We start from the raw sequence: 17,693 nt of genomic DNA, 5'->3' as shown, positions 1-17,693 counted from the left end.
TGATAATGGAACATTTTAACGGAGAGAGGCGAAAACCCTAGCTTTGTCGAGTGGTGACTCCAGTGCTAACTAGAAGGTTCAATGATAACGAGATGACTTGAGCATTCTTTGATATAGGTTCTTATGAATTGCTGGCCGGTGATTACCGCAGTGGTCATCAATGTCACTTGCACATCGGCGTGATCCATACACGTGCAAGGTATTGGCCTCGTTCTTATGTGTAAGACATGTTACGTACGAATGCGTGCATTGTTTCTAGTAGACCGGTAAGGATTGGATATCACCTTAGATCTCTGTAATAAGATTCGGAGAAACCTAGATGTAACAACATTGTTCATTTGCCATTTGGTAATGAGAAAGAGGAGGAAGACATTTGTAGATGTGATTGAACGGTTTGGGGATTTTAAAGGGTGGTTGTTTGCTGGGCGTAATGGCATCTGTTGATATTTAACAATTAAATATTCTTTTTGTCAAAAAAAAAATGACGAAAATTGGATAACGACAGAAGAGTTAGGTGACATTGGGGCATGAGAAAAATAAAATAAAAAAAGACGAGATTAGCACCTTTTGAGGGTGAACATTTTTCCAGGTTTAGTACACATGTTGGTGACTTGAGATTCAATGGATGTCACATGGCCGGCCGGCCAGTAGCATTAAACCTCACATGCATTAGAATTGTGCCCACTTTGACCATTTCGGAGATAATTGATCAACCAACATTTTTCTTTTTTCACTCGATGAAAAGGTCAGCAGAATCATCGCAAACTCCCTCGCGCGCAATTACGGGAGTTCAAGCACTCGCTAAGAAATATACGATTCGAATTATAACTATTGTGCATCATCCGTGATGGAAGAGATTCAGGGTTGATGGGTTTGGCACCGTCGTCCCACCAAACGTATCGATGGATCGCGCCTCTCCTCTGGCGAGAATGGACGAGTCCCCTTGCAAAATTCGAGCTGCTCTGAGGATTCTAGCTTGGGCCCTGGCGGAAGATGTAAATGCAAGAATCACTGGAGTGACAAACCTTGGTGGTAAAAGGATATATAGAATATCGAAAACAAGAAATGTGGAAGACGCTTAAAAATGTGGAAAATTGCGCCAACATCCTAAACATTTGAAAATATGCAATCAAATCCTAAATGTATTTTTATCCGATGAAATCAATTCTTCTAGACAACAACTGTCTTAGCCAACTTCACTGCCGGGGGTAACAAGGAAATTTTATGTGGATGCGCCAGTGTCGAGGCCTCGTAGCACATCTAAGAGAAGGTGAATTCTTAAAACAAATGGACATATCAGAAAAGCTAAAGTCTTGAAGAAAACGAAACAAGAAAAAAGAAGGCAAAACTTCAAAATAAAAGAAAAAGAAAAATCAACTAGCCGAGAGAGAGGGAGACAGAGGGGGACTAGGGTCCGGGGGCTTGACAAATCGGCGGCATCGCCACTGCCCCCACATCGCCGGTGACCCTCGGCGGCCACAGGTGGGTGATGATTTTCTCCTAGTCGAATCGTGGTGGGGATGGCAGAGGATAGTTGTCTCATTGTCTTTGGCTAAGGTCATACATCTTCCCTCCTTCCTCCTTTGCTTGTATGTCCGTACCAGTCCTCTGGTTCCAATAAATTTAGTTAGCGACCTGACCTATGCAAATGACACTTTCCGTGTCCAAACATTCATGGCCTTCGTCTTGTCCATGTACTATGTGTCTGTGTGGTTTGGTTAGTTTAGTGCTTGTGTTTGTTGTACTTGTGATGTGAACCGCTCTGCTGTGTGGTATACGTTTAACAGTACATGTCTAAATGAAACTATGGCATTTTCAATTTGGGTATTGCAGTGTGAATGGAAAACAACATTAGCTCCTTCCTCATGAATTCCTAACTTTGTGAAAATTCCTAAATTCCCCCTAAAATGGTGACTTTTTTTTTTTTTGAAATTCTCCTTAGACTTGAGTTTGTCCTAAATTTTGACTAAGTGACCGTCTGAGCTCATCACCATTGAAAATACTGACTATTTGACGAACACGTGCTCATCGCATGTACAATTCGCCCGTCCCCTTTTTCCGGGTTTTTAAACCGGAGGAAAATATGTTTCTCCCCTTGCCACACGGTGTACATAAAAAACCATCAGGATGCCCCATGTTTGCCCCAACTTCACATGTTACAAAAGAAAAGGCTAGGGTTTCTCGAGCATAGATCGAGAAATCGGAGATCAAGGATCAGTGTGGATGTGGGGGGAGAACTGTTATGAGAATGCCGTGGACCGAACCAAACCCAGTTAAGCATTTTCTTGCGTGTGAGAAGGACGGGGTAAAGGTCAACTGAGGATTTTAATTTCAATTCCAGAACTATGGAGGTCATTTGGAACAAAGCGCCGTTTGGAAAGGCGCGAAACATGTTCGTTGGCTGACCATTACTTTCATTGACGACGAGCTCGGGGAGGCTATTAGATAGAAGCGACGAAGTTCAGAAGTTATCTTGGGATAAAATCGAATATGAGGAGGGGGAGCTTCAACACATAGGCACCATTTCAGAGGGGCTAAGCAATCCATTTCTAGAGAAATTTTGGAACAAAGTCATGTTTTAGGTCAAATTTCTTTCTTTTTTGAAAGAAACAAACGACATTTTAGGGGGGTTTTTGGAAATCTCTCCCCCCTAAAGTTTGTCAAAAATTTTAATCTCATCATAGAGATTAGGCTTACATAGTCAATTTGGCAAAAAAGAGAAGGCCATCCTTGTGCTAAGTCAGTTTATTTGTAGATTACTACCATGAAAGTTGCTGGTAAAGAAAGCTTCAGCTCTTTTCCATTTCAAAGTCCGTCCATTGACCTCTCCTTCTACTTTTGTGCGTGCGTGCCTGCGCGTGATTATTAGTATAGAACCCTTCTCCAAAAAATTACGATGATTGTCATCTTCTACCTGTGCCGTGAGAGTTCATCAGTCACTTGAAACGAACGAGCAAACTCGAGCTGTGGTATCTCTCCCATGAAAAGTTGGTTTCGAGGGCTTGAAGACAAGGCAAACTGTAATTAGCAGTAGTCTAAGACTAGATTACATCGCATCACAACCAGCAAGAAGAGGCTCTAGAGATGGGGGGTGAAGAAGGGTCGCTTAACAAGTCAAGTGTTGTGGCCGCGGGTGCACTGCAGCCGCCATGACGAAACCCTAGACTCAAGAGCAGCACCTCATGATCCCTATGAGTATTAGCTGGCGGAGGAGTAGCACTACTTAGTAATTCGGTGCTTGCTGTGCTGCTGGTGCTGTTGTTTCTGATGATAGTCTGGCGGCGATGAATGGAGAGGCAAAGCGAAAGGTCGAGGTCTACATCTCCATCTGTGTCTTTGTGAACATTTATGAGGTTCTTGTTATTGATGAGTTGCACTTGCACCTCCTCTGCGATGGTGGTGGTGGTGGTCACGCCGCTGCTCATGCTGTTATTAGTCGATTCTTCTTCTTCTCTCACCGCCACCGCCGTGCTGGCAAATGAATTCAATCTTTCCTTCGCTGCCGCTGCGGGGAGTCGGGCTGACGACGACGACGACGATAATTCTTCATAAGTTGTCGAGTGAGACTCCGCCTTTTTGCTGCCGTTATTAGCGTTGGCACAGATAGCAGCAGCACCAGCACCAGCAGCGTTGGTGTAGTCGAGAGGGCGGTGGGTTTGGGGATCGATCCCGCGGGCGTGAAGCTTTCTCTTGATGTGGGTGTTCCAGTAGTTCTTAATCTCGTTGTCTGTCCTTCCCGGCAACCGTGCCGCTATCAACGACCACCTGCGCGCGAGTAACAACCCTTGGTCGGACTTTGGCGGAGACATGAAGAAGAGAAGAAAAAGGAGAGAAGTGATATGGCAAGTCATTTACTTGTTGCCGAGGAGGCTGTGGAGGGTGATGATGAGCTCGTCTTCGTCGTCGGAGAAGTTACCACGCCTCAAGTCGGGCCTCAAGTAGTTGATCCACCTCAAGCGGCAGCTCTTGCCGCAGCGGAGCAGGCCGGCTGCTTTGGGGAGGGACCGCCAGCAGCCTTCGCCGTGGCGCTTGATGTAGGCGATGAGGCGCTCGTCTTCCTCCTTGCTCCACGCCCCTTTGTTCATGTGCTCGCTCTCGCAACACGGCGACCTCCCCATCTCCTTATTCTTCTCCCAATCACAAGAGGTTCATGTGTTGAGGTTGAATGTGAAATGGGGCATCCAACCTGAAGAGGACTGCTACTTATGGAGGAAGAGAGAGAGAGTGGTGGTGGTGGAGAGGAAGGAAGGAAACGTCATCTTTCATTTTTTTTTTTTTTTTTTAAAATAAAATTATTTTAAAGCATTTGACCAAGTTGGTGTTGAGAAAAGAAGAGGTGATTGCAATTAAAGGTTGAGTGGTGATGGATGGATGGATGGATGGATGGATGTTTGGTAGGTAGCTCTACTTTTTCTGTTGTATCCTCTTGGGAGTCTGCCCTTACATGTTATTTTGCTAAGTTGAAGTTTACTAGTTTCTTTGTCTAGTCTAGGCCCCTGTGTTTTCCTCTATTCCCAATTCCACCCACAGCTACCTACCTCCAAATCTTATGCTTCTCAAGTATTACAAAATCATCATTTGCATAGAAGGGTTCTGGAAGATCAAACTTTCTCCCTATTTTTCATGGTCAACATTCTGCATCCAGACCTACCAGGCTCTCTCAGCCGTGAAATACTTAACATTGTGGAGAGTTTTTTTCACGGAAAAAGTACGGTAGGAGTGTCAATATTTATGTACGGTGCTTACTTTAGTGTTAATATTTTTTTATTGGATCACTTAAGTACCAAATCGGAGAAAAAACGACCACTTAAGTGCCAATTTCAATATAAAAAAATGATCACTTAAATGTCAATTCTAACGAAACAAAGCACATGGCATTTTTTTATTAATTTCTTAATACTATGTGAAATTTTTTTTAAAAAAATTCTATCCCCCTACTACAGACTCGATGTGGTCGTGGCTGGTGGATTTTGGCCATTGCAACTTAACTTTTTTTTTTTTAGCTTAGGTTTAGTTTATTTTTACTTTTTTAATATTACATGAATTTTTTTTATTGATTTTTAATTTTTTGTTGCTAACTAGGATGCTCCAACAAGCCACGTAGATGCCATGGCAGATTTTCGGTGAAACTCACTGGAGTTAGCACTGAAATAACCGTTTTTAAAAAAAAATTAGCACTTAATGATCCAAAAAAAGTTATTAGCACTAAAGTGAGCAACGTATATAAATATTAGTACTCTTAATGTTTTTTTACAGACACTGGTCAAGGGTACAGAGTTGCCGTCCTCCTTGGTCGACTCGAAGGGACTCGAAAGCAAATATTTCGGATGGTTTGATGCCGGGATCTTATAATTACCGCAGATTTGGAGGGCATAGAAAAGAAAGAATTAAAAGTAGATTATTTCAATGGACCTACCAACCAACCATCAACTTCCCATTCTGCATATCACAGAAAGGCATCAAATTTCTGTGTTCTCTCCCCATTTACTTAAGGGTCACCCTCAACAGACACATATAACATGACATGATGTGTACCATTACTAAAACCATTATTCTTTCTTGCAACACAAAATGTATTCTTGGATGGTTTTCCACCCTCCCCCAGCTTTCTTCCATTTATATATTGCTGAGGTTCTAGAAGACCCATTCCAACTCGCTCCACTAACTCTTGTCAATTCCTGAGTAGAGAGAAAAAGATTTAACTAAAAAACCTCCTACCTACCTCCCATGATTGACATTAACTTTAATTTTTTTGCTGAATGTTCCTACTCTCACTGACATAGATTGCTGATTGGACCAGGTATCCTCCCTCGATTGCACTCTTTCAAGAGCATCCCATTCTGATCTTCTCTTGTAATTATTTATTCACTTATTTGTTCTCGGTGTTTTCTTGCTTTGTAAATATTTGTTGGGCTTTCCTGGAGAAAGAGACTCCATTTGTTACTTGTGAAACAAGAGATTGAATGTCCAAAGCAAGTTAATTTGATCTTATCTGGCGTCCCATTAGATTCAAATAATGTTACATCTTAATGATTTGTTGAAGAATAGACACCCAATTAGCTAGTTCATAATTAAATTTTGGGGGGGTTCACCTCATCACGTCTAGGTGGTCTGCTAGAAAACAAGACACTAATTTGGAGCAAAGCATGAAGATAACAAGGATGATGTTATTAAGAGATGCTCAAATCTGTTTATTTATTGCTTGCCGTCGTATTCACAGTTCGACCAACCCCGCTTTCACATATGATGGGTGTATAAAAACAGAGACGGCCATCCATGCCTTCTAGAAGGGTTTGGAGTTGAAGTAGTACTGTTGGGGGAGTGTGGAATAAATTAAAAAGTTAAACATTACATAATTAAGAAAAAGGAGAGAATCTTTTGGAGGTTGGTGACCCATCTCGTCCAGTGCAGGTACTCTCGTTGTTTGCCTACCGCATCTGATGCAGCAAACGGCAAATGCGTCACAACTCCTGATGTCCTCTTTTGTTCTATTCTTATCTTTGTGAGCTTCATTTTCTGACAGCATTCCGGGCAAGGGCAGTTCCCGCGCCCGGGGGGGTGGGGGGAAAGCGCCGTAAGGCAAGGCGGAACAGTGAACAGTGAGTACAGTCCCACTTAACCAGTGGTATTTCGGTCCTTGCCGAATAGCTGAGAAATGGATGTTCAACAAACCCGGATTTTGTACGTGAGTTGTTACTTTTGTGCTGTTGGTATAAGTTGTATCTCCCCCAGGTCGGTTGATTAATATGCTGGAATAAAGAACTGGGATTCCATTACCATTAGTACCGGCGGAAAACCACAGCAAAGCAACAATCCCCTGCTTGCTTTCTCCGAAGTACCTAAGCATTAGTCGCTCCCAGCGTAAGCTATATCTATGATCGATTGCTATGCCCTGATCATAGTAAAACTTTTTGCAATCGTTTTACCTAACGGTACTACTTAAAATCTGGCAACTCAACTGGTCATGGCTATACGATGCTCAGAAATACGTCTCTGTGTTCGGTGTATTGATCAAGGTCTCATAAAACAAAAACGATCGCAAGTTCAACAATGAAAATAGCACTATGAAACCATCAAAAGACTGATTTCAGTTGGATAATTCTTCCCCATGTTTCTTGTAGCCATTATGTGAATTGGTTGCTGGCGACTCCCCTTGGCGTTCTTCAGATGCTAATGGAGAACACTCTTCACCTCGGTATGAAACTTACCTTTCTTTTCTGTCCTTGCGAGGTGGGGCGGGCAAGGGTTTCTATGAAAGATGGGCCCTGTCATCCTAAATGGTGGGTTTCTATGTTAATGGGTTTCCATGAAAGATGGGCTCTCCTCATATTTACATGCAAACAAAAAAGAACCCAAGGCAAACGCTGATCACATAACCGTATATATATATAGGATTTGGTAACATCCAAAGCTCTCCCCCAATGCAATTACCTGCATCGTGGACTACACAACGCAGTGAGAGACGCTTGACTGATGAATAGCCCATATCACCAAGTCATTGTGTTCTTGTTGCCAATACAAAGGAGCAACTTGCATACATCCATGAGCCGGGGTTCAGAAAGAAGTATATAGCTCCACACCAGATGACGGCAGAGTTTGCACCCATCTCAGACCGAAGCATGAAAATAGATCAGTGTCCCATCAGTCACTGGAATAGACGCTTCCACTAAGTGAACTGCTGGCATTTCGACTATGTAATGACAGCCCCCTCATGTGTCCAGCTGCACCAGAACTATCCGACTTGTTTTCTTCAAAAAATTTTACCCTCTCAACGTGTTTTGCTGGTGGAGGAGGGATTGCCACAGGTGGACCCTGCCCATTGGATTCCCCAGATACCACTGAAGATGGAGACAGTATAAGTGGACGGTACGGTATTTCTCCAGGAACATATGATCCGAACAGGTCCAATGGCCTTTGCACTATCCCCTCTTCATCTTCAGGCCTGACACAAGATTTTCCTTTTCGTAACCTGCAATGGTTTAGAAGTAACAAGAATGCACATGAAATCAGAAATCAAACGATGCAGCAGTTAAGTGGCAGCTTTAGCACCATCACTTGAAGATCTGGTATCTATGCAGAGTTCTATCTACCATATCCAAACAAGGCCACAATTAAGTAACTTTTTTTTCCAAAAAGGCAAGAATTCAACTCTTGTAAACAGCTTTCTTCCGCAAAGGTAACAGCATCAATTTAAACACATTGTTTGCCACTCATATCAACAGCTTTTCCTCAGTCAGTTGTTGCATGCCTGCTTGATATGCAACAGCTTAGAGATTCAAGACCCGTCCCTTTCATCCACTTTTCATCCTTTACAAAGTCAAAATATAGACGGTCTAATCCACTTTTATCTGAAATAACAGACAAGTCCTGACCACCAACATGAGGCTGTGAAGCAGACCATAGGCCACCAGCAAGTCCGGGTGGTATTGAAAAGACTAGTTTTAATATATACAACAATCCGACCAGGTCAAATCAGATTTGGAAGAACTGTTTTGGGGCTGTGGATAGTACCCGTGAACAGCACCAGTGAACAGTAGTGCGAGGTATGAGTTGGTTCATTAGTGAATGATTGAGAAATTAATGAGATTTGGGAGATGTCGGAAGAAAGGTTAGGAAAGAAAAGGAAAAATCTTTAGGCTTCTCACGCAAAGCGCCTAAGCATCACACATAAGGGAGAATTGCATCGTGCAACTCTCAGCAAAGAAATGCTGAAATTTTATTCACTCAACATACTTTCATTAACCAAAGGAAGAGCATATTTATAGACTACTAGACCCTATTCCCCAAAGGAAACGCTTGAATAAAAAACTTGAGAAATCTCATATCTAAAAACCGAGTAGACATAATATTCCATCTCAAATAGAAAGGAAACATAATATCCTAAAAACTTGCAAACATAATGCTCCATCCTAAATTAAAGAGGAAACATAATATTCTAAAAAGACTCGACTATTCTGAGCACTCAATGAAGATTCTTAATCTAACGAGGAAAAATAGATAAGATGATCATCTGAAAAATGAATCCTAATTTGGCACGCCTGTTGAAAGTATTCAAAGGTTGTTGCCATAGTTCTTCATCAAGCTCACGGTCATGGAAACTTTCAATCTATTTTGTTTAAGTATCCTCCATTGCTTGTTTAAACCTCAGGTTAAAATTTCCTGCATATTTTACCCTCTTATCCCCTTCAAATGCTTTAAAGTGCTAATGATATTTTATTATTTTTTTTACCCTTTCTTCGATTTCCCCAGCCATTTGCCATCCATGGAAGTCAAACATCCCAACCCAAACTTGTGTGACTCTCTCTATTTTCCCCTCCATCCTTCCTGGTTCGCTGCCTCCCTCTCTTTGTCGTTATGCATCTGGCAGGCAGCTCAAGGAACCCAAACGGTCATGCTTTCCTGTTTAGGCTGAAGATGAATATTCCATCACAAATTTCCAAGGGATATCCCTTGAGATCTGTATTATCTAGCATGTTTCGTTAAGTCTCTATGCTTTGTCAACTGGGGTCGATTTTCTGTTATTTAGTTATAGATTCTCAGAAGAGAATCAGTTTTTATGAGTCGAAGTGATATAACTGTCTTCAGAGAGGGATCACCTCCTCTACAGTATATGTTGCCCAGGGTTTTTATTTTATAAATTTCCTCCTTTTGCTGGATTCTAGTCTGTGCGGTGAGTAGGGATAGAAACAGTGCTTAATATTTGTTCAAGATATTTCTTACGAAAGTTGTATTGTTTGATTCTTTTCTGGTACTTGTTGGGGGAATCCTCCTCTTTGGCTTCACTGTGCTTGGCCTCTTATCTTTATTTATCCCTATATTTTTTGTTATTAGTTGATCTCTAATCCAAGTGCAATCTTAAATTGAGATAAATCAAGCTGAGCTCTAGTATGCTGAAACTATTTTGAGTCAAGTTCAAGCTTTCAACAGCATGGGCTCACTCAATTGCTTCCCTAGTTCCAACCATGAAGTGTGAGAATTAATCCAGCGGAGAACCTCTTTAAAGCAATACTTGAGAAATTGAGAGAAGGTTGCTAACAAACCTTCGAAAAAGCTGTTCGTCTTCCTCTTCCTCAATCTCTTTATAATTAACATGACTGGCTGGTGTGCCAGACCTACCCAAGAGGAGAGCATCATGTCGTGCAAGAACATTTTGAAGCTGCTCATTTAACTCGATTGCTTGAGAAACCACCTTCTCATCCCTGGACAAGAGAAATCTCTGATTCAGTTTAGTACACATTTTGACAAGAAATATTATGAAATACCCAAAGATCTCTTCAACTTACTCAAATCAACCTGGCAACATGAACCTTAAACCCAGGAATCATGAAATAGGGGTGGAATTTCATACAATTAACATAAGTGGAAACTATGTACCAATCTATTAACATCCCCAAATATAAACCTTTTCAATGTAGCAAATATGATGATTGGAAAGCCCCATGTTCTAGTTCAAGATTTGAATTCATCAGAAGGTTTGGCAAGTCTTTGACGACATATTTGGATAACTTCCAATCATTCTCCTCCTTCATCGTCCAATGGTATCATGTAATAATAAAGTATACCTTTCCATCAGCTCACTAAATTCAGTCGAGTACCCATAGAATCTCCTGCTTTGTCTAAACGATAACCAATTGATAATCTAGTGTCTTTGCTGGACAAACTATATATCTACTGACACAAGAAGAAGAGAATGCCAATTAAAAATTTGTGACTTAAACAAGCAAGAACAGGATCAATTTCAGTTTCAAAATTTTTTTAGTTACAGTCTAGTATGTTTCAACAGCATTATTAAAGTCAGCAATTATCATGGTAAGCTTAATCTTAAAAACATTACTTCGGCCCATACAGTTTTAAGATATCCTCATGCATCAGATAATTGGCCAAAGATACTAACTCAAACTTAATCTAGAAAGAATACTCACCTAGAAGTCATCACAAGACGCATCATTTGTTGTTTTTGGAAAGAACACTGCTCCACGAGATCAAGTGTGAACTCATCTTTTGCAATCTGTCAGGCCATTGAAAAAAAAAAAAAAAGCATTGCGTTTTCAGGCTCTGATCAGTGGACTTCAACATGGTAATACACTATTCAAACTCAAGTTACAGTAAGTCATCCCTACTTAGGAATACTTCATTAAAAGGTATGTTTGCCTAGTCTTTATATGCGTATGAAGCTTTAATGAACTAGTGTAACGACATTATTTCCATATTCCAAATCTGCAGTGTCTTGGTGTTGTGTGCAATATAAATGATAAAATCCAGAGTTCAACTTCACCTTACCTCAGGATGTCGAGCATCAACAGCATCAAGTACGTCCTTCAGAACCTCTGATGCATTACGGGCCTTCTGAACAACACTGCACGATATTGATCGAGTGCTAAATGCCTTATCAGACAAAAAAAAGGATATGAAAATGGTTCTCCGTCTTCCCTCCATCTACGCACCCAACTCCCCTTTCCTCACCCACACATGCAAAAGAAGATCAAACAAAAAGGGAAAATTTGACTGGTGATGGCAAACGTTTTCTCCAAGAAGATTAAAACAGGAATCTCGTTTTACGCACCAAGGAGGGGGACCCATTTGTAGAAACCTAAAAAAAGCATAAAGGATCTTCATATGTAAAGGTCCGCTTTAAATTGGAGCATTTATGGCTTTATGAGAGCATTACATACTAGTAGCTGAAAAGCCCAACCAAAACAACAAAAAAGCAATCTCCTAGTACTTTCAAATTACTCTCCCACATTTAACTTCATCAATAAATTAAAGAATAAGAAACATACATATGATACTATTGTTTTGCATGTTGTGTGAGCTTGATTCAAGCTCAATTAGTTGAGTCAGTTCAAGCACATGAATAATTTGATGAAGTGATGCTCAAGCTAGAAAAATCAAGATAAATCAAGCTCAACGAGTATTGATCCCTAAAATCCAGGTCGAATCAAGCTTATCTTGACTCGGCATTGCCTGGTTACAGCTCTAGCTTCAAGTTTGGAGAAATCAAACATGGGAGTGCCATATTAGTTTGGATGTTCTTAACCAGTTAGGCGAAAGATACTCTCCTACTAATGTTACAATAATCCAAGCTCCACACTTTCGGCAGCATCTCTCATTTCCATAGCCCATTCATAAGGCTCTACAACTCCTTCCTGCACTGTGACTTCAATCAACCTATTTCAAGCAAGAAAAATTCGCCAGTATCTTTTCCATTGATATGAAGAATAATCACCAACCAACGTGTCCCTCCAGAGAAATGACTCACTATGGATCACCGGCCACTTATATCTATCAAAGAAAAATGACCACTCATCCTCACTGACGCAATTCTATCATTGCTCTAATGCCTGGCAAAGCAAGGCTTTCATCCCCATCCCAAATTCATTCAAATCCATGAGGAGCCATGCATATCAAGTTCACTGAGAAAGATGTAGACAACTAGGCAAGAGGGATGACTACTAATACATAGAGCCATCGTCCAGTATCCAATGATATAACTACTTATCTTTCCTTCAGTGGAGGCTGTAGTTCATGCATTTGGTAAAAGAAGCAGATATTTCATCTATAACTTGACTCCAAACCGTGTGGATCATGCTACCAACAGAAACATTCAACTGCCATCAGCTAAGCCAGGGGGCTCACTACTGTCAGAGGCACTCATGGGTGTCAACTGATGCAGGGTTGGGTCCTCCTAACACATGAACCACATGACCATACCACATTTAAATCATCAGAGGACTTGGATTTGTCACAAGTTTCTACCATGCTCCTCACAAGTATGAGAGAAGGTCCATGAAAATCCCAAAAGGACTCTCCTATACTTGTGATGACCTGACTTATTATTATTATTATTATTATTATTATATTTTTTTACCTGACTAATTGACTGATAGCAAAATCAGTAGTCTATAGGAGCACAAGTCTTTCAACCATTAAAAAGTGGACATTGTTTGCAAACATAAAGTAATCCGATGGTCTGAAACAATCAATTTATTGTATAGATTGCACCAGCTATTAATTTCTCAATGACATAGTAAATTCACCAGCTGCCACGCTTTGTATGCCTGAAAGCTGAAAACTTAGTTCAATTTCTTCCAATATAGCAAAAGAGTCCATATGACACAATGACAGCCCTCCGTCTATCCTAAATTGATCACAACTCATCTGTCAATGACGGTCCCATCATCATGATATTAAAAATTGCAGAGTTAGGTTTATTATGATTCTTAGTCAAGTGTAGAGATTACTGACATGGACATCGTTGATCATAACTTTACACAGACAGAACAAGACAAGAACTAAGAACTGGGTTAAATAATCTCTATGAAATCAATCTCGTCCCATTAAGAAAAAAGAACTCCTAAATATTGCGAATACTTGTGCAGAAAGCACATTGATATTAATTTTACCAAAATAATGACGTTATACCTTGTTTTTTGCCTGCACTACTCAAATCCAGGAAGAACAAAGATATTACACGAGAAAGTTTGAAGTCCTAAAAGTACAAGAAAAACTAAGTATGTTAATTGCATAAAGTCTTTTTTTGGTAAGGTATTTTTTTTTTTTTGGTAAGGTGCATAAAGTCTTTTTTTTTTTTTGGTAAAGAGGTGCATAAAGTCTTTCGTGGTTGACTAAAGCAAGAAAACTTCCCAGAGAATAATTCGGCATAAGGCCTCTATGACAAAATGCCAAGAAGAAAAGAAGAATTTGACAGAAGATTCAACTTTAAATAGGCTTTGGATTACATGCCTGATGCTTTCAGCATATTAGCCTTAAAGCTTCCACAAAACATGGAAAATGCTACTAAAATTGCTATGTTTTATTTTATTAATATGATAACTGAAGGAGCTTAATGTGAATGGCTTAAGAGTTTTCTGTAGGAAAAGGACATCTAGCTGATGAGTCAATTGCCCATACGGAGCCAATGTTATCTGATGGAAATTGGAATATACCTCAATTCAGAGACAGAACATGTGCCTGATTGCTGAGCAAACCCATCCTGTCCACTAGATGCTGGCTCCCTGCCAGAAGGACTCTTTTTATTTGCTTCTGCAGTAGGATGACCTGAGGATCTCCTCACAACTTGTGCAGGAGCATTGTCTGACAATAAGGACAGAGACCTCTGGGGAAACCGAACTCCAGAACTCTGAGTGCAATTCAAATAGATTTTAATGCCTAAGTTTCTGACCAATGCAAATCAGAAGTTCGGAAATACAAAGGTTTTCAATATAACATCCAAAACATGATCCCAATGTTAAATACTAGTACTTACCACAAGGTCATAAAATGCAGAATAATATTGAGGAAACTTCCCAGAAGCACCACCAAGGGATGTCTGTGTGGCATCTAGAAGGAGAAATATCCTCTCTCGTACTGGCAAGTCAGTCTGAAAGAAATTTTCCATTAAGTGCATTATTTGAATTTTTTCGAATCATCTAGAATATGACATCAAATGCAAACCTTTTTCTTAACTATCTTCACAAGAATAGGGAGAATCCCCAACTCAATGACTTGCTTATGAATAGGTTCTCCAATATTGTTCATCAGCATCTCCAACAACTGCAACACAACAGACCTTCTTCAAAGAGTCGTTAAGAAACAGGAAAGGACAGGACTATGGCAGCTGTTGCTGCTAAAACTATCGATGCAAAAAAATAAATAAATTAATAATAATAATAATAATAATAATAATAATTGAACAGCACTCAGGAAAGAAAGTACAACAATAAAGAAGTATAAAACTGTATTAAACAGTGAAGAAAGTTACAGAATGGAGAACTGAGAATGGCAACAAAAGAATCACACTCACCATGACTGCATAGAGTTGTGCATTTGAATGTTTACTCTGCAGTCGTTTTTTGATGGTCTTAATAATATCTTTTGATACCCTGCATGGTTATTGGAGATACCATGTTCATCACTTATTATAGCTGAGAAAACATACTGTATATGCAGTATATGGCCAACTATTTGCCAGACCGTTATAGTGTATGCTGTTTAGAACCAGGATTGTGCATACCACATGGTAAGTAATAACGTACTTAGAGGGTAAGCAACAGTTGAACCATGATATTGGCAAGAGCGCCAATTGAATTGGTTTCATATAAAACTGGTTTCATGTACAACTGCATGAGTAACACCTAAAATGAAATGAAAAGGAAGAAACTAGCAGGGGTGGAGTGTTATGATGAAAATTCATTAACAGTTGAGATAATGCAAGTTATCATAGCAAGTATGACATCTCTAAGTCATTCGCAATTCAAGCGCATTTTTTGTCACCAATGGAGTTGAGTGAGGATATGCTGGAAAGGTTGTAATTATTCTGTTAAAAACAAAAGTTTGCCATTAAAAAGCAAAAGTTCTGAAGTTTTACATTATTTTTATTTAATCCGACAAATATTTCCATTTTAACAGCAGTAACCAGATGATAAATCTAGGTTTCACAATTGCAGTGTTTCACTCAAATACCAAAGCCAGAGAAAACTTACCCTGAATCACGAGCAACTAACTCACAGATCTCGATGTTCTTCGTCCAATCCATTTCTGTCAATTTATTGCTTGTTGCCGTGTTGACAAGCTCAGAAGCCATCTTTCAAATACTTACTGACTTCAAAAGAGAAGGAGCTGGAACTGGAAGAACCCTCTATATTATGGGGCATATAGTCAAACTACCATGTAGACTAAAGAAAGCAGGACCATGCTTATTGATGATCATATTTTGCAGCAACAGAACCAACCAAGAATATCACATCAGAACATGAAGATTTTACTTGCAAGGTTCAAATTTGTTTGAATTGTCAAGATTAGTTGTTTTTCAATTATGATTGCGCATGGCTTCTCCACTTCACTATGAAACCATCCAAAGTTGCACCCAAGAACTTGATAAGGCAAATAGAGACAACTACTGACAAAGCACTACGTGGATTTCAGAGCCGAGGAAGACCGAAGCAGTCAGCCGCCAATCCTCCTAAGCACTATAGAAGTCGTCAAAGTTATGCAACCCACATGAAGTAAAGCTTAATAGTGTTGCACCAACTATAATGATACCCACGAGGAAGAAAAGAAAATCAAGCCGGCAGAACTTACAGCAAGAGGGTAGATTTTTACTTCTCTTAGGCGAACAAAGGCATAATCATCCTTTGGAAAGCCAGAAAGAAACTACAGTTCGATCAGAGGAAATCAGTACTTCATTGGCGTATAATTTCAGGACAGCAAATTGTACAAAATCACATAATTGCAAACACCTAACGAATCAGGCTAAACACAAAATGCCCATACTCGGAAAAGGAAAGGCGAAAGGAAGCAAGAACCCGAAAGAAGAGTTTTGCCTTTGTGGACACTACAGCAGCAGCATACTCCCTCTGTGCAGTGCAGCTTCCACTCTGAAGTGAGAGCAACAAAACAAGGACGTTGTAAGGCTTTGACGAAAAAACCCCTCGATCACGGATACCCAGCTCAGCACACAGAGAGAGATTGTGTGTCGGGACAAAGTGCTGAAACTTGGCACTCAATCTGAACGCCCATCGAAGATTAAAAAGACAAGTGTAAAGTCTGGCATGGACCTCAGGCTCAGACATTACCAAAGTGATTTGATGATGATAGAGCAAAATCCCATATCTTTTGATACCCTCCTAGGCAAACATGGAGCCTTGTTGATGCACCGGTGGTATCAAATCGATTCGCAAAAAGTTGATTCGGAGTCTCCGATCTTCTTCGAGGATCGATGGAGGGTGGTTAGAGTAAAGAAAGATTGTTCTTTTGAGGGGGATTTGATTAGATGTATACTGTTATTGGGTACGGAGTACGGACTCCCTCCTTCAAAAGGGGAAAATTGGGAACATACAATTTAAAAAATATCTTCTCAATTTTGTTGCTTATATTCCACGTAAAATAAATATTTTCATTATCGTCCAAAATATACTGACATAAATTATCATTTATAATCAATAAATTTTTTCCAGTTCACGAATCTTCTAAAAATTCAAACAATTAAAATATTTTATATATTATTGAGCACTCGCGAAACCAACTCTCCAACAAGATCCGAGGACCGAAACATCTAAAATACACCCGTCACATTCTTTAGTGAACATCTAGAGGTTCGAGTTTAAGCTCCGAGGTCCTAGTCTTGGCGCAAAGGCTAAGTCCCCATGGATCGAAGTACAAGATCAAAGTAGTGGATTACACGTACACAATAAAAGCAATGCATGGAGAAGTAAAAATTGTCGGGATATGATATGATCGACGCACTGTAGAATAAATATCTCACTCAAATCGATATTTGTGTTGGCTATTTTTGGGTTTCAAAATAGCACCCGATAAAAACAAAAGGAAAACATACCGATCATATCATAAGCTAAGGCTTATGCAAGGCAACACTTTTGCTTTAAATAGAAGTTGATTGTTCTACTTCTTCTTTAGAAGTTAATTTCTGATTAGATAAATGTGTTTGATAATAGGACAAAATTTCTACTTTTGGAATAGAAATTCGTTTGGTAACAACTTGAAATTTTCTACTTCGGGATTAACACAAAATCTTCTACGAAAAATTATTTATCCTAACTTAAAATACATGTTATTCGAGGGAAGTGAAATACAAATGTTGAAAGATTTATGTATAATTTTTCATTTAATTATTTGTGCATATGGGGACCAATTTTATGGGGAAAAATAGTATTAATGAGTACAATGGCCGAGCT

At 39.8% G+C, this 17,693-nt stretch overlaps 2 protein-coding genes across 8 annotated transcripts; both read right to left on the bottom strand.

Annotated features, from left to right (window-relative positions):
- Positions 1 to 757: 757 nt before the first annotated feature.
- LOC115755929 (TOM1-like protein 5) lies at positions 758 to 16,775 on the bottom strand. Of its 7 annotated transcripts, none has more exons than XR_007196960.1 (11): positions 16,323 to 16,523; positions 15,483 to 15,637; positions 14,804 to 14,882; positions 14,455 to 14,553; positions 14,267 to 14,380; positions 13,947 to 14,140; positions 11,281 to 11,356; positions 10,923 to 11,008; positions 10,041 to 10,199; positions 7,378 to 7,969; positions 758 to 769 (listed from the first exon to the last, which is right to left on the bottom strand). XR_007196960.1 is itself a non-coding variant. In XM_030695547.2 (11 exons), exons 3-11 carry the CDS (start codon positions 15,581 to 15,583, stop codon positions 7,642 to 7,644), a joined length of 1,236 nt encoding a protein of 411 aa, XP_030551407.1. In that variant the 5' UTR covers positions 15,584 to 15,637; positions 16,323 to 16,377; positions 16,577 to 16,775; the 3' UTR covers positions 7,355 to 7,641. The 7 variants fall into 7 exon arrangements, 6 of the variants coding, with proteins under 6 accessions (XP_030551407.1, XP_030551411.1, XP_030551408.1 ...); XM_030695547.2 differs by lacking the exon at positions 758 to 769 and adding an exon at positions 16,577 to 16,775 and having other exon boundaries at positions 7,355 to 7,969; positions 16,323 to 16,377; XM_030695551.2 differs by lacking the exon at positions 758 to 769 and having other exon boundaries at positions 7,355 to 7,969; positions 15,483 to 15,624; positions 16,323 to 16,524.
- Positions 3,057 to 4,179, bottom strand: LOC115755932 (myb-related protein 308-like). The gene is made up of 2 exons (XM_030695555.2): positions 3,856 to 4,179; positions 3,057 to 3,765 (listed from the first exon to the last, which is right to left on the bottom strand). Exons 1-2 carry the CDS (start codon positions 4,116 to 4,118, stop codon positions 3,057 to 3,059), a joined length of 972 nt encoding a protein of 323 aa, XP_030551415.1. The 5' UTR covers positions 4,119 to 4,179.
- Positions 16,776 to 17,693: the final 918 nt, after the last annotated feature.

This window comes from Rhodamnia argentea, chromosome 11 (assembly GCF_020921035.1).
Source record: "Rhodamnia argentea isolate NSW1041297 chromosome 11, ASM2092103v1, whole genome shotgun sequence".
NCBI classification, from domain to species: Eukaryota; Viridiplantae; Streptophyta; class Magnoliopsida; order Myrtales; family Myrtaceae; genus Rhodamnia; species Rhodamnia argentea.
This window is presented reverse-complemented; position numbering and strand designations above follow the sequence as displayed.

Coding starts and splice junctions, on each gene's coding strand:
- LOC115755929 (XM_030695547.2), bottom strand. CDS start 15,583: ATGGCTTCTGAGCTTGTCAACACGGCAACAAGCAATAAATTGACAGAA. Junction 14,141..14,266: donor CTGCATTTTATGACCTTGTG/GTAAGTACTAGT, acceptor AATTGCACTCAG/AGTTCTGGAGTTCGGTTTCC. Junction 11,009..11,280: donor TTGATGCTCGACATCCTGAG/GTAAGGTGAAGT, acceptor ATGGCCTGACAG/ATTGCAAAAGATGAGTTCAC.
- LOC115755932 (XM_030695555.2), bottom strand. CDS start 4,118: ATGGGGAGGTCGCCGTGTTGCGAGAGCGAGCACATGAACAAAGGGGCG. Junction 3,766..3,855: donor CACAGCCTCCTCGGCAACAA/GTAAATGACTTG, acceptor ACTCGCGCGCAG/GTGGTCGTTGATAGCGGCAC.